The following is a 15,723-nucleotide window of genomic DNA, read 5'->3' as shown; positions in this document are numbered from 1 at the left end:
CAGTTTGTTTTCCAGTGCGGCTCCACATCGTTAGTTTTGCACACAGTTTTAGAAATTGTTTCTATCTTTATTATTATTGATGTTTATTTCTTACCCAGAGCGACTTGTCTACAGTTGTCTACAAAAAAAAAAAAAATTACATTTTAAGAATTACAGCACAATTAAGAGCAAGCTACTGATAAGAGCAAAGCCAAAACACAGATCAAGAGCAGATAACAGTGCTCGAGTTACATCAGGGTTAGATACGAGTGCAGGTGAAACACAAGACACTACAGACTGGGTTACCTACAGTACAATAGGGAGCAGAAGAGTATCAGTCACACTGCATTAAGGCAGAGTGCTGTATTGTCCAGAAGGGAAGAGTTGAGCTTCACAAGGGTTGTTTATAAGAAGCTGCTCCAGTCCGCGCCTCAGATCAGGGGTGCAGAGGCTTCTCCGCAGCTCTCTGCCGGGGTGTCTGGAGTGTCGCGCATGATTTGGAGGGGTTCTTCTGCACCTGCGGGGAGGGCGGTTTCATTCTCCAAAACATGTTCTCATAGATCTGATTCTCTAGAGAGAGAGAGGCTTTGTGCTACAGTAATTCTTGATCGTCAAGTGTAAATGAATGATGATAAATCTCTGAGCGTAAACATGGTGTTTGTTGGCCTTGTGAGGTGTAGACTGCTCCTCCTCTACCTTCCATACAGGCAGCAGCACAGCCACACCGCTCCCAGCACAGCTCCCAGTGCTCCCAGTCCCACCAGCAGCCACTGCACCCAGTCTGAGAGAGGGATCTCATGTTGCTCCGGCCGCTCTGCAACACAAAGAGCTCCGGTCAGTCCGGGCTGCTGACCAGCACAGTGTAAATTGTAAAACTACAATCGAATAGTCAACAAAGAACTGCACTTCCCAGAATTCCGCAGCCCTGCGCTGTGCGGCGATGACGCTGCTGTCCAGGATGGGCTCGCGCGGCTCCCATCATCAGCACCAGCTTTGTTGCAGAGCTAGGCGGCGGAGCGGGAGCATCCTGGGAACAAAATCCTGGATCAATCCTTCAGCAAAAGCGCCCTTCGTACTGTGCCGGAGAAAACAGCGGGACGCGGGGATGGGCGACCGCAAGGTAGCCTTGTCTTTATTTATTCTTGCTGTGCGTTTAAAATGTATTTTTTTTTTTTGCAAAGCTGTCAGAATTTTCTAACAACCGACCTTAAAAAAATAATAATAATCCCCGACAGCGCAGGGGAGCGCAAGGGAGCCTGTTGGGGGGGCGAGGAGGGGTGGGGACGAGCCGGGGGGTTTCTTTGATTGATAGGATGGGAATTTACTTTGACAGATCCACGTATTTCCAGACACGCAGATGATGCTTCAGCAACAGAAGTGATGCAGAGAGAGCTGGCGGGGTTGATCTTTGCAGACAGAGATGCTGCTGCAAAGTGAATACCAGTCATACCAGTGACAGAGACGAGCAGCCGCTCCCACTGCAGTGCGAAGTGTGTGACATTCACATAGTCAGTACTAACAGAAGTGACAGTCTCTGTAGCCGCGCTGTCTGGCAGTGCAGTAATCTGTAGCGCCGACGCCAGGATACAGTTTAATAACCCGGGGGGTGTTATGGTGCGATGAGTAATGACCGCAGGGTAGGACAGTGGGCTTGCGGTTCGGGTTTCGGTGTAGGGAGAGGATTATGCATTGTGTTATCACGATCGCCAATCGGCGTGCAGTGTCCCAACAGGAGAACTGCGTGTTACCGTTGGAAGGACAGCGCGTTTATTAAGCCCGGAGTGCTTTTTAAAACATCTCTGCAGATCGATGGCTGGACGGGTGACGCTCTGACGCGGACAGTGGGAATGCATACCGCTGCTAGGCTGTGGCCGGTAATGATTGGAAGGATTAATGAAAGGAGGACGCGGTGCGCGGTCTTGCAACAGCACTGGACAGACAGCACCCGGATGCAACGTTAGGACTCTGAGGGTTGACACAAGGCCTAGTAATACGATTCAACAATGTGAACGAGCTCTTGCACGCCTGTGTGTGTTACTCCTGATTAATAATAATAATAATAATAATAATAATAATAATAATAATAATAATAATAATAATGCTAGTGTATCAGAGGGGAGGTTTGTGTTTGTATGCACGTTTGATCTGATCTGTGTGTAACTGAGCGGGTGTTGCACTAGTTTGTAAAGAGAGGTAAGTAGACGGTAGTTTTAAAGACGGCAGGGAAAGGCAGTCCGAATGGCGAACAGCACACCGCGATTATAGTGCCCCTCATCCCGCATTGAACCCGTCCGGAGCTCTGACGTTTGCTTCAGCACATTAGATAAAGAATCGACTATGTGTGTGTGTGTGTGTGTGTCTGTTTGTGCGTCTGTGTGTGTGTGTCTGTGTGCCTGTCCTGCCTGTGTGTCTGTGTGGCTGTCCTGCCTGTGTGTCTGTGTATCTGTCCTGACTGTGTGTCTGTGTGTCTGTCTTGACTATGTGTCTGTGTATCTGTCCTGACTGTGGGTCTGTGTATCTGTCCTGACTGTGGGTCTGTGTGTCTGTCCTGACTGTGGGTCTGTGTGCAGGATGGGATGCAGAAGATCATCACCACACTGGCTGTGAAGAACGAGGAGATCCAGAACTTCATTCTGCTGCTCAAACAGAGGCTGCAGAATATAGAGGTACCAACCCGACCTCAACCATAGCTTGCCAGTTTTGTAAAATTCTTCCTCAATACCCATGACTCTCTCCTCTCTCGTCTATCCATCTGTCCTCTCTCCTCCCTGCTCTCTACTCTCTGCTCTGTCTCCTCTCTCCTGTCTCTGCTCTCTCCTCTGTGCTGTCTCCCTCTCTCGCTGTCTCTCTGTCTCTGCAGGTGAACTCCAGTAAGGCTCAGGCAGAGCTGGAGTCGGAGTTCAGCTGTCTGTACAGCGTCCTGGACGAGCTGAAGGACAGCATGCTGACCAAGATCAAGCAGGAGAGAGCGAGCAAGACTTACGAGCTGCAGGTGGAGAGGGGAGGGGAGGGGAGGGGAGAGGAGAGGAGAGGAGAGGAGAGGAGAGGGGCTATCAAGCAAAGGTGGGCCATCAAGCAAAGGTGGGCCAGCAGGAGCTATAAGCTGCAAGTAGTGACAGCTCTCTCTTTCTCTCTCTCTCTCTCTCTTTTTGCAGACTCAGCTGAGTGCGTGCACGAAGGCCCTGGAGAGCTCGGAGGAGCTGCTGGAACTGGCCAATCAGACGCTGTGCACGGCTGAGAGTGACGACTTCAACCAGGTGTGTGTGTGTGTGCGTGTGTGCGTGCGTGCGTGCGTGCGTGTGTGTGTCTTCTCTATTTTCACCAGTGTGGAGTTAGCAATCACAAGTTCTGAAGCGATGGCAGTGCAGTGCAGACTGGAGCACCTCCAGGTTGGGTTTGGATTCTAAAGTTTTAACCCTGCTCTCCACTGTCAGCAGTGTCCTGTGCACTAGAAAGCACTGCAGAGCTGGAAGAAGCAATGCTCAGGACTTCTGGCAATTGCATGAGCCGACATGTGTGTGTGATTTCACTGACTCTCAGTCTCTCTCTCCCCCTCTCCCCCTCTCTCTCTCACCTCTCTCTCTCTGCTTGCTCGCTCAAGGCTGCTAGGCAGATTAAGGATAGGTATTGTAAACTCTCTTATTCATCCCAGAGCTGCATTTCACATGTTCATGTTGCTTTTATTATTGGTTAATTTTGCTCTTCTTGACTCTCTCTCCTCCCCCTGGCTCTGACCCCTCCCCCTGGCTCTGACTCCTCCCCCTGGCTCTGACTCCTCCCCTTGGCTGGCTCTGACTCCTCCCCTTGGCTCTGACTCCTCCCCCTGGCTCTGACTCCTCCCCCTGGCTCTGACTCCTCCCCTTGGCTCTGACTCCTCCCCCTGGCTCTGACTCCTCCCCTTGGCTCTGACTCCTCCCCCTGGCTCTGACTCCTCCCCTTGGCTCTGACTCCTCCCCCTGACTCTGACTCCTCCCCTTGGCTCTGACTCCTCCCCCTGACTCTGATTCCTCCCCTTGGCTCTGACTCCTCCCCCTGGCTCTGACTCCTCCCCTTGGCTCTGACTCCTCCCCCTGGCTCTGACTCCTCCCCCTGGCTCTGACTCCTCCCCTTGGCTCTGACTCCTCCCCCTGGCTCTGACTCCTCCCCCTTGGCTCTGACTCCTCCCCCTGGCTCTGACTCCTCCCCCTGGCTCTGACTCCTCCCCTTGGCTCTGACTCCTCCCTGGCTTGTAGTCGCCTCTAGAGTTTTACTCATCGTTTGTTTTTTGTTATTAAGTGTTTGTCCCCTAGGAGGCTGTGTTCACCATGTATTTGCTGAGTCTCCAGCACCCCTCACCCGATCATCGCGTAGTTGAATGTGCTTCATCCTTTCACGTGGTCGCTTGTCTGCTGCTGTTTCAGTTGTAATTGTGCAATCTGTTATTATCCTGTATCATTCATCAGTTGCACTTCAGTTATGCATTTAATCATTATTCTTGTATTTATCAACCACTGCTGGTGATGCCAATAGTTAAAAAAGCATAGCCATGGTAACGCCCCTCCCTCTCTGTCCCCCGCGGCAGTGTTACCATGGCACCCGCGTTCCGCCTGTCTCTCAAGGCCAAGGTCAGCGATAGTATGAGCCACCTGATGGTGGACTTCAGCCGGGAGCGAAGCCAGCTGAAGAGCCTGTCCTTCCTGCCAGGTGAGAGGGCCCGGGGATCGAGGGTCTCTGTGTCTCTGTGTGCTCATCAGCCTGGCTCCCTTATGTGTGTGTGTGTCGGTGTGTTAGTGTGTGTGTGTGTTGTGGGACTTCTGAGAGACGGAGAGCCACACACTGAGGGACGAGAGGAGAGAAGCACACACAATGAGGGACGAGAGAGAGAGAGAACACACACACTGAGGGGACAGGACGATTCTCCCTGCTCTCCCTCTCTCTGTGTGTGTCTCCCTCTCTCTCTCTCTGTGTGTGTGTGACTCCCTGCTCTCTCTCTCTGTGTGTGACTCCCTGCTCTCCCTCTCTGTGTGTGACTCCCTGCTCTCTCTCTCTGTGTGTGACTCCCCGCTCTCTCTCTCTGTCTCCCTCTCTGTGTGTGACTCCCTGCTCTCTCTCTCTGTGTGTGACTCCCTCTCTCTCTCTCTGTGTGTGACTCCCTGCTCTCCCTCTCTGTGTGTGTGTGTGACCCATGCTATACTCTCTCTCTGTGTTTGGACTCCCTGCTGAGGGAGCTATTCTGGTGTGGACTCCCTGCTTCTCCCTTATCTCGTTTGTCTGCCTCCTCCACTGCTCTCCAGGGACGAGTGTGCTCCCTCTCTGTGTGTGACTCCCTCCTCTCCCTCTCTCTGTGTGCACACTGAGGGACGAGAGAGAAGAGGGAGACACACACTGAGGGACGAGAGGGAGAGAACACTCACCTGAGGGACTCGACACCTCCCTGTTGGGACTGAGGTGAACTCACAACTGCTCTCCCTCTTCAATGTGCTGTGACTCTTCTGCCCTGCGGCTGCTCTCTCTCTCTCTGTGTGTGACTCCCTGCTCTCTCTCTCTGTGTGTGACTCCCTGCTCTCTCTCTCTGTGTGTGACTCCCTGCTCTCCCTCTCTGTGTGTGACTCCCTGCTCTCCCTCTCTGTGTGTGTGACTCCCTGCTCTCCCTCTCTGTGTGTGACTCCCCTGCTCTCTCTCTCTGTGTGTGTGTCTCCCTGCTCTCCCTCTCTGTGTGTGACTCCCTGCTCTCCCTCTCTGTGTGTGACTCCCTCCTCTCCCTCTCTCTGTGTGTGACTCCCTGCTCTCCCTCTCTGTGTGTGACTCCCTGCTCTCTCTCTCTGTGTGTGACTCCCTGCTCTCTCTCTCTCTGTGTGTGACTCCCTGCTCTCTCTCTCTCTGTGTGTGACTCCCTGCTCTCTCTCTCTGTGTGTGACTCCCTGCTCTCTCTCTCTCGTATAACTGTGAGGACACGAGAGGAGGAGACACCCACTACCTCTCTCTCTCTGTGTGTGTCTCTCTGCTCTCTCTCTCTGTGTGTGACTCCCTTCTCTCTCTCTCTGTGTGTGACTCCCTTCTCTCTCTCTCTGTGTGTGACTCCCTTCTCTCTCTCTCTGTGTGTGACTCCCTTCTCTCTCTCTCTGTGTGTGACTCCCTTCTCTCTCTCTCTGTGTGTGACTCCCTTCTCTCTCTCTCTGTGTGTGACTCCCTTCCCTTCTCTCTCTCTCTGTGTGTGACTCCCTTCTCTCTCTCTCTGTGTGTGACTCCCTGCTCTCTCTCTCTGTGTGTGACTCCCTGCTCTCTCTCTCTGTATGTGACTCCCTGCTCTCTCTCTCTGTGTGTGACTCCCTGCTCTCTCTCTCTCTGTGTGTGACTCCCTGCTCTCCTCTCTCTCTGTGTGTGACTCCCTGCTCTCTCTCTCTGTGTGTGACTCCCTGCTCTCCCTCTCTCTGTGTGTGACTCCCTGCTCTCCCTCTCTGTGTGTGACTCCCTGCTCTCCCTCTCTGTGTGTGACTCCCCTGCTCTCCCTCTCTGTGTGTGACTCCCTGCTCTCCCTCTCTGTGTGTGACTCCCCTGCTCTCTCTCTCTGTGTGTGACTCCCTGCTCTCCCTCTCTGTGTGTGACTCCCTGCTCTCCCTCTCTCTGTGTGTGACTCCCTGCTCCCCTCTCTCTCTGTGTGTGTCTCCCTGCTCTCTCTCTCTCTGTGTGTGTCTCCCTGCTCTCCCTCTCTGTGTGTGTGTCTCCCTGCTCTCCTCTCTGTGTGTGTGTCTCCCTGCTCTCCTCTCTCTCTGTGTGTGACTCCCTGCTCTCCCTCTCTGTGTGTGACTCCCTGCTCTCCCTCTCTGTGTGTGTGACTCCCTGCTCTCCCTCTCTGTGTGTGACTCCCTGCTCTCCCTCTCTGTGTGTGACTCCCTGCTCTCCCTCTCTCTGTGTGTGTGACTCCCTGCTCTCTCTCTCTCTGTGTGTGACTCCCTGCTCTCTCTCTCTCTGTGTGTGACTCCCTGCTCTCTCTCTCTGTGTGTGACCCTGCTCTCTCTCTCTCTGTGTGTGACTCCCTGCTCTCCCTCTCTGTGTGTGTGACTCCCTGCTCTCCCTCTCTGTGTGTGTGTCTCCCTGCTCTCCCTCTCTGTGTGTGTGTCTCCCTGCTCTCCCTCTCTGTGTGTGACTCCCTGCTCTCCCTCTCTGTGTGTGACTCCCTGCTCTCCCTCTCTGTGTGTGTGACTCCCTGCTCTCTCTCTCTGTGTCTCTCTGTGTGTGACTCCCTGCTCTCCCTGCTCTCTCTGTATGTGACTCCCTGCTCTCTCTCTCTGTGTGTGACTCCCTTCTCTCTCTCTCTGTCCTGTGACTCCCTTCTCTCTCTCTCACCCATGAAGGAGGATGATGAATAAACTCCCTGCTCTCTCTCTACTGTGTGTGAGAGAAACAGGAAGAACTGCGAGAAGGCAGCTCTGAGAGGGACGAGAGGGGAGAAGGAGACACAAACTGAGGGGACTCTCACACTGTACACGTTGTGTGAAGGGACTCTAGGAGAGGGAGAAGCTGTGTGAGAGAACACACGGAATGGGATGACAGGGGAACGAACGAGAGATCAAAGGGGACGTGACTCCCTGCATCTCTCATCTCTGAGGGAGGAGATCACACACCTGCTCTCTCCTCTGAGAGAGAGTGAGGTGACTCCCTGCTCTCACTCTCTGTGTGTGACTCCCTGCTCAAGGGACGAGAGAGAGGACTCCCTCACAGAGACTTCACTGGTAAGAGAGGAGGAGTGCTCACTGAGAGAGGGAGGGTTCGAGCGACACACAATGGGCGAGAGGGAGAGACACACACGGAGCTCTGTGTGTGACTCTCTCTCTCTGTGTGTGTGTGACTCCCTCTCTCTCTCTCTCTGTGTGTGACTCCCTGCTCTCCCTCTCTGTGTGTGACTCCCTGCTCTCCCTCTCTGTGTGTGACTCCCTGCTCTCTCTCTCTCTGTGTGTGACTCCCTGCTCTCTCTCTCTGTGTGTGAGTCTCCCTGCTCTCTCTCTCTGTGTGTGACTCCCTGCTCTCCCTCTCTGTGTGTGACTCCCTGCTCTCTCTCTCTGTGTGTGACTCCCTGCTCTCCCTCTCTGTGTGTGACTCCCTGCTCTCCCTCTCTGTGTGTGACTCCCTGCTCTCTCTCTCTCTGTGTGTGACTCCCTGCTCTCCCTCTCTGTGTGTGACTCCCTGCTCTCTCTCTGTGTGTGACTCCCTGCTCTCTCTCTCTGTGTGTGACTCCCTGCTCTCTCTCTCTGTGTGTGACTCCCTGCTCTCTCTCTCTGTGTGTGACTCCCTGCTCTCTCTCTCTGTGTGTGACTCTCTGCTCTCCCTCTCTCTGTATGTGTGACTCCCTGCTCTCCCTCTCTGTCTGTCTCTCTCCCTCTCTCTCTCTCTGTGTGTGTGTGACTCTCCTCTCTCTGTGTGTGACTCCCTGCTCTCCCTCTCTCTGTGTGTGACTCCCTTCTCTCTCTCTCTGTGTGTGACTCCCTGCTCTCTCTCTCTGTGTGTGACTCCCTGCTCTCTCTCTCTCTGTGTGTGACTCCCTGCTCTCCCTCTCTGTGTGTGACTCCCTGCTCTCCCTCTCTGTGTGTGACTCCCTGCTCTCTCTCTCTGTGTGTGACTCCCTGTGTGTGACTCCCTGCTCTCCCTCTCTGTGTGTGACTCCCTGCTCTCTCTGTGTGTGACTCCCTGCTCTCTCTCTCTGTGTGTGACTCCCTGCTCTCCCTCTCTGTGTGTGACTCCCTGCTCTCCCTCTCTGTGTGTGACTCCCTGCTCTCCCTCTCTCTGTGTGACTCCCTGCTCTCCCTCTCTCTGTGTGTGACTCCCTGTGTGTGACTCCCTGCTCTCTCTCTGTGTGTGACTCCCTGCTCTCCCTCTCTGTGTGTGTGACTCCCTCTCTCTCTCTCTCTGTGTGTGACTCCCTGCTCTCTCTGTGTGTGACTCCCTGTGTGTGACTCCCTGCTCTCTCTCTCTGTGTGTGACTCCCTGCTCTCTCCTCTCTCTGTGTGTGACTCCCTGCTCTCTCTCTCTGTGTGTGACTCCCTCCCTCTCTCTCTGTGTGTGACTCCCTGGAGGAGGTGACTCCCTGCTCTCCCTCGTGTGAGGGACTCTCTGCTCTCTATCTCTCTGTGTGATCTCTGCTCTCTCTCTACTGTGGTGTGAACTCTATGCTCTCCTCTGATCTCTGTGTGTGACCATTGCTCTCACTTTGCCCTGTGTGACTGACTGACTCTCTCTACTGTGTGGAGATCTGTGTGAATCCCTGCTGGGCTGTGACTCCATGCTCCTTTCTCTCTGTGTGTGACCTACCTGTGGCTCTAGCCTATCTGTGTGTGACACTGCTCCTCTCTCTCTGTATTGGGGAAAAGAGACCAGTTTACCTCTGAGAATCCCTCTGTGTGTGACTCTGCTCCCCCTCTCTGTGTGTGACTCCCTGCCTCTCTCTCTCTCTGTGTGTGACTCCCTGCTCTCTCTCTCTGTGTGTGACTCCCTGCTCTCCCTCTCTCTGTGTGTGTCTCCCTGCTCTCTCTCTCTGTGTGTGACTCCCTGCTCTCCCTCTCTGTGTGTGACTCTCTGCTCTCCCTCTCTCTGTGTGTGACTCCCTGCTCTCTCTCTCTCTGTGACACTGCTCTCTCTCTCTGTGTGTGACTCCCTGCTCTCCCTCTCTCTGTGTGTGACTCCCTGCTCTCTCTCTCTCTGTGTGTCTCCCTGCTCTCTCTCTCTCTGTGTGTGTCTCCCTGTCTCTCTCTCTGTGTGTGACTCCCTTCTCTCTCTCTCTGTGTGTGACTCCCTGTGTGTGACTCCCTGCTCTCCCTCTCTCTGTGTGTGACTCCCTGCTCCCTCTCTATCTGTCTGTCTCCCTGCTCCCTCTCTGTCTCTGTGTGACTCCCTGCTCTCTGTCTCTGTGTGTGACTCCCTGCTCTCTCTCTCTCCTCAGTCCCTGGGACCCCTGTGATTGATCTCTCCCAGTGCCTGGTTGCTGATAACTGTGTGACTCTGGTGTGGAGCGTCCCGGGGGAGGATGCCAAGATCGAACACTTCGACCTGGAGTACCGGCGCACCGACCAGGAGGGGGCGCCACGTGGCAGAGAGGAGCACCCCTGGATGGTGGTGGAGGGGATCCGAGAGAGCGAGTACACCCTGAGCGGTGAGGGAGGGGGACAGGGGGACTCATTGGGTACCTGCCTGCTGTTTCTATGGTGATAGTAACCCCCCCTCTCTGTGTGCAGGTCAGCGGTTCGACACGCGGTTCATGACGTTCCGTGTGAAGGCGTGTAACAAGGCCGTGGCGGGAGAGTTCTCCGAGCCCGTTACCCTGGAAACCAGTGGTACGTAGCAGGCAGAGAGCGAGAGGACACTCCCACACCGCTCTGCCTCACACAGCAGCTTCCTTACAGTCAGCAAAATATTACAGGGCTGGTGAAAGTGGAGAGGCTGAGAGAGGAGATGTGTGGACCTCGTCTCACTGCCTCCCCCTCTCCCGTCTCTCTATCTCTCTCTCTCTCTCTCTCTATCTCTCTCCCTCTCCCCTCTCCCCTCCCTCTCCCCTCCCTCCCTCTCCCCCTCCCTCTCTCTCTCTCTCTCTCTCCCTCCTCTCTCTCTCTCCCCTCTCTCTCTCTCCCTCCTCCTCTCTCTCTCTCCTCTCCCCTCTCCCCTCCCTCTCCTCTCTCCTCTCTCTCCTCCCCTCTCTCTCTCTCTCTCTCTCCTCTCTCTCTCTCTCCCTCCTCTCTCCTCTCTCTCTCTCTCCTCTCCCCCTCCTCTCTCCCCTCTCTCTCCACAGCCTTCGTGTTCAAGCTGGACTCCAGCTCCTCTCATCAGAACCTGCGTGTGGAGGGTCTCAGTGTGGAATGGGACTCGACGGGGGGGAAGGTGCTGGAGATGAAGAAGGAGATGAAGACCCGGCCGGCCTCCCCGCTTAACTCCCCGGCCAGGTGAGCCCTCACTGCACACTGCTCTCCGCGTCTCTCACTGTGAGCCCTCACTGCACACTGCTCTCCGCGTCTCTCACTGTGAGCCCTCACTGCACACTGCTCTCCGCGTCTCTCACTGTGAGCCCTCACTGCACACTGCTCTCCGCGTCTCTCACTGTGAGCCCTCACTGCACACTGCTGTCCGCGTCTCTCACTGTGAGCCCTCACTGCACACTGCTCTCCGCGTCTCTCACTGTGAGCCCTCACTGCACACTGCTCTCCGCGTCTCTCACTGTGAGCCCTCACTGCACACTGCTCTCCGCGTCTCTCATTGTGAGCCCTCACTGCACACTGCTCTCCGCGTCTCTCATTATCTCACTTTATATTTAAAGTATTTCATCTCCTCCCACCCCGCAGGTCTGCCATGATGATGTCACCCAAGAGAACGCCCATGGCACGGGGGAGCCGGGATCGATTCACAGCCGAGTCCTACACTGTGCTGGGTGAGCCACTGAGTGTGTGTGCGTGTGTGTCATGGTGTGTGAGTGTGCGTGCGCGTGTGTGTGTGCGTGCGTCTCTGTGTATTTCGGGACGTTGCTCTGACCAGCCTCCTCCGGCCCGTCCCCCAGCGGACACCTCGCTGGACTGCGGGCAGCACTACTGGGAGGTGCGTTTCGATAAGGACAGCAAGGCGTTCGCGGCCGGCCTCGCGCTGCGCTCCCTCGGGAAATTCGACCAGCTCGGCAAGACCAGCGCCTCCTGGTGTCTGCATCTGAACAACTGGCTGCAGGTCAGCTTCACCGCCAAGCACAACAACAAGGCCAGGAGCCTGGAGGGGCCGGTGCCAGACAGACTGGGACTGTACTGCAACTACGAGGAGGGTGAGAGAGATACTGGGGGAGAGAGACTGGGAGTGTACTGCAGCTACGAGGAGGGTGAGAGAGAGACTGGGAGTGTACTGCAGCTACGAGGAGGGTGAGAGAGAGACTGGGGGAGAGAGACTGGGAGTGTACTGCAGCTACGAGGAGGGTGAGAGAGAGACGGGGGGAGAGAGACTGGGAGTGTACTGCAGCTACGAGGAGGGTGAGAGAGAGACTGGGGGAGAGAGACTGGGAGTGTACTGCAGCTACGAGGAGGGTGAGAGAGAGACTGGGGGAGAGAGACTGGGAGTGTACTGCAGCTACGAGGAGGGTGAGAGAGAGACTGGGGGAGAGAGACTGGGAGTGTACTGCAGCTACGAGGAGGGTGAGAGAGAGACTGGGGGAGAGAGACTGGGAGTGTACTGCAGCTACGAGGAGGGTGAGAGAGAGACTGGGGGAGAGAGACTGGGAGTGTACTGCAGCTACGAGGAGGGTGAGAGAGAGACTGGGGGAGAGAGACTGGGAGTGTACTGCAACTACGAGGAGGGTGAGAGAGAGACTGGGGGAGAGAGACTGGGAGTGTACTGCAACTACGAGGAGGGTGAGAGAGAGACTGGGAGTGTACTGCAGCTACGAGGAGGGTGAGAGAGAGACTGGGGGAGAGAGACTGGGAGTGTACTGCAGCTACGAGGAGGGTGAGAGAGAGACTGGGGGAGAGAGACTGGGAGTGTACTGCAGCTACGAGGAGGGTGAGAGAGAGACTGGGGGAGAGAGACTGGGAGTGTACTGCAGCTACGAGGAGGGTGAGAGAGAGACTGGGGGAGAGAGACTGGGAGTGTACTGCAGCTACGAGGAGGGTGAGAGAGAGACTGGGGGAGAGAGACTGGGAGTGTACTGCAGCTACGAGGAGGGTGAGAGAGAGACTGGGGGAGAGAGACTGGGAGTGTACTGCAGCTACGAGGAGGGTGAGAGAGAGACTGGGGGAGAGAGACTGGGAGTGTACTGCAGCTACGAGGAGGGTGAGAGAGAGACTGGGGGAGAGAGACTGGGAGTGTACTGCAGCTACGAGGAGGGTGAGAGAGAGACTGGGAGTGCACTGCAACTACGAGGAGGGTGAGAGAGAGACTGGGGGAGAGAGACTGGGAGTGTACTGCAACTACGAGGAGGGGGAGAGAGAGACTGGGGGAGAGAGACTGGGAGTGTACTGCAGCTACGAGGAGGGTGAGAGAGATACTGGGGGAGAGAGACTGGGAGTGTACTGCAGCTACGAGGAGGGGGAGAGTGAGTGTAATGCGGCTACGAGGAGGGAGAGAGAGACTGCGGGTGCACTGCAGCTATGAGAAGTGGGAGGGGGGAGGGGGAGAGGCGGTGCTTCTCCAAGCAGAGTATTAAGCTCTTGTCCCCCTCCCTGTTGTTTCAGGTCTCCTCTCATTCTATAACTCTCAGACCAAGCAGCTGCTCCACACCTTCAAGACCAAGTTCACTCAGCCTGTGGTGCCGGCCTTCATGGTGAGTGTGAGCCCCGCCCCTGCCCTCGGCCCCGCCCCCGGATCACACTGCTGAAACAGCCTGATGTTTGAATCAGTACCATGCTGTGTGCGAGTGAGCTCTGTGCTGCAGTGTAACCCTGCCTCTGCTGCCCCCTGTAGGTGTGGAATGGAAGCTTCTCGGTGCAGATTGGCCTGCAGGTCCCGAGCGCCATCAAGTGTCTCCAGAAACGCAACAGCGGAACCAGCAGCTCCACCGCCAGCTTGACCTAGAACCGGGGAGTGGAGCGGCACCTAGAACCGGGGAGCAGAACGGTGCCTACAACTTCCCCAAGTGAATTCCCACTTACTCCACAAATACAGCCAGAATACACTCGTGTGCGTGTGCGTGTGCGTGTGCGTGTGCGTGTGGTGCTGCTACTGCTGCATTTTTAATTAACTTCATGGGATTGATGGTGCCACCTAGTGGCTACTGTACTGGCCCAGTGTTCTGCAAGTTCTGTAGCGATGATGTCACAATACCCCTGTAGAATTCTCAGCTGTCTCACTAACAGCATTAGTCCTGCTGTGACCAGGTGCTGCCACCTGCTGTTAGAATACCAGATTGCTTAATTATATATATATTTTTTAATTACAGCTGGTTTAATTCAGTTCAGTTTATTAATGATTAACCAGGACAAGAACTGTAGTTCACTGACCCATGCTAAGAAAAACATTTTGGCTTTCAAAAAAATATCTGTCCTGGTTTTGCGTTTTGTTTAAATTGGAAGCATCGCTGTGTATTAACTCCTTCTGTAGAGGGAGACAGAGGGTAAGGGTGAGAGACACAGAGACAGATTGACAGACAGACATTTATTTCCTCAGTTTATGAAATCCTGCGATCACAAAAGCTACAGATTATAGATCACAGATGTTTTTCCTGTGCCAGTATGAAGTCATTAATGTTTACCCTAGAATCGACACGAGAAAGTCTTTCCAGCAGAGTTTCCTCAGCCCTGCAAAGGAAGGCTGTGTAGCCCTTGACATTACCAGAGTCACCTTACCCACTTATAGTAGGAATAACACTGATCATAATTATATGTAGACATGCTTAACCTTCAGGTATATAGTGTTATGTTAATATTTCCTGAATTATCATGTTTCATTCCGCTCTTCAGGTTTAAACTGAGTACACCGGCAATTACCCTTACTGACCAGCAGGTGTCACCATTGCTCCTTAACTGTGACGAAGGGATTTTTTTTATACAGCAAAATTGTGAATTAAAGGGGAAGGCCTCTGCTCTCTTCCAGGCTCAATGTGCCTTCTGATCATCACCCCCCCCCCGATAAAAATCAGTAATATACTGTCCGGCCCAGGGGACTGCACAGCCCCCCCCAATTCTGTAAACGTGACCTGCACCTGCTACACCCGTGTTAGAATTCTGGAAATGGAAGCTTCTCACTACCAGTTAGTCCTGCTGGCCAGGCTGCTGACACGTCCATCAAGGTGTCTCCCTACCAGCGGGGATTCATTAGCTCCATATATTCTTGAATTCAGAACCGGTGAGGAAGGCTGGACCTCGTGAGTGGATGTCAGTAGAACCGAAGGGGGAGTTTTACCGGTGGCCCTTACACCTTCGATAGGGACAAAAAACCACCCTTAGTTCAAAACCTATACAGCTCCGAATACACATTACTTGGCTGTTCGAAGTTGAGGGTCCTGGGTTGTCCGTCTTTGTTTCCTTTGCAGCATTCTGCAGTCCTGTTTGCACTTAACTTCTGCGTTGTAAATAACAGACTAGTCGGTACTGTACTTTAGGGTTCTGTTTCGTAGTAGCATGAGGCAGATTCGACTGTAGAATTATTTCCTCAGGCTGTGAACAGCATTAATTAGTCACTGTGACCAGGTGCTGCCACCTGCTGTTAGAATACCAGATTGCTTAATTATATATATATTTTTTAATTACAGCTGGTTTAATTCCGTGCAGCTATCGAATGCCAGTACAAGGTTACTTCTTTCATCTGAACCACATGAAAACTCTTTTGACTTTGCTAAGAAAAACCCTTTGGCTTTCAAAAAAATATCTGTCCTGGTTTTGCGTTTTTTTTAAATTTTTTTTTTTTTTAACTCCCTCTGTAGAGGGAATGAAGCTTGGTTGTAATAAATCCTTCTGATAGAGAATTATTAGTACGGCACATGCTTAACCAGTATATCACACATTGCAGACGACATTTCCTGAACTTATCATGTGTGAATCCTGCTTCAGGTTCATATAAACAGTCTGCCAGTAGTAACCGGATCAAGCATCTTTCCTGAGCAGCAGGTGAATCACCATGTGTAATACTAGAAGAGAATTAGCACGAGAGGGGGGATGTTACAGATGTTTCTGAATTAAGGGAAGTGTCAATGCGTCTCTTTGTCCACAGGGAAAGGCTTGTGTAGCTAACAATGTGGACATTCTGACAGGTCACCTAACCCAAATATGACGTGACACATAAAAATCCCCCTGATATAATTATATGTAGACCGCT

The 15,723-nt window shown here is 53.7% G+C and overlaps 2 protein-coding genes across 3 annotated transcripts in view; both read left to right on the top strand.

Annotated features, from left to right (window-relative positions):
• LOC121301280 (RNA polymerase II elongation factor ELL-like) overlaps positions 1-15,723 on the top strand; it is a 794,007-nt gene that overhangs the window by 271,834 nt on the left and 506,450 nt on the right. The window lies entirely within an intron of this gene.
• On the top strand, positions 961-14,532 carry LOC121301286 (fibronectin type III and SPRY domain-containing protein 1-like). Of its 2 annotated transcripts, none has more exons than XM_041230530.1 (13): positions 961-1,099; positions 2,550-2,645; positions 2,840-2,971; positions 3,135-3,236; positions 3,581-3,603; positions 4,541-4,662; positions 9,893-10,102; positions 10,185-10,283; positions 10,736-10,886; positions 11,283-11,368; positions 11,495-11,746; positions 13,146-13,234; positions 13,375-14,532. In XM_041230530.1, exons 1-13 carry the CDS (start codon positions 1,085-1,087, stop codon positions 13,483-13,485), a joined length of 1,488 nt encoding a protein of 495 aa, XP_041086464.1. In that variant the 5' UTR covers positions 961-1,084; the 3' UTR covers positions 13,486-14,532. The 2 variants fall into 2 exon arrangements, with proteins under 2 accessions (XP_041086464.1, XP_041086465.1); XM_041230531.1 differs by lacking the exon at positions 961-1,099 and adding an exon at positions 1,687-2,006.

The sequence above is a fragment of the Polyodon spathula genome, chromosome 27, assembly GCF_017654505.1.
Source record: "Polyodon spathula isolate WHYD16114869_AA chromosome 27, ASM1765450v1, whole genome shotgun sequence".
In the NCBI taxonomy this organism is placed as follows: domain Eukaryota; kingdom Metazoa; phylum Chordata; class Actinopteri; order Acipenseriformes; family Polyodontidae; genus Polyodon; species Polyodon spathula.
This window is presented reverse-complemented; position numbering and strand designations above follow the sequence as displayed.

Bases quoted from the DNA above. Each gene is read 5' to 3' on its own strand.
- LOC121301286 (XM_041230530.1), top strand. The intron at 2,972-3,134 runs GTGGAGAGGGGA...CTCTTTTTGCAG, and splicing joins GCAAGACTTACGAGCTGCAG to ACTCAGCTGAGTGCGTGCAC. The intron at 3,604-4,540 runs GTATTGTAAACT...CCCCCGCGGCAG, and splicing joins GCTAGGCAGATTAAGGATAG to TGTTACCATGGCACCCGCGT.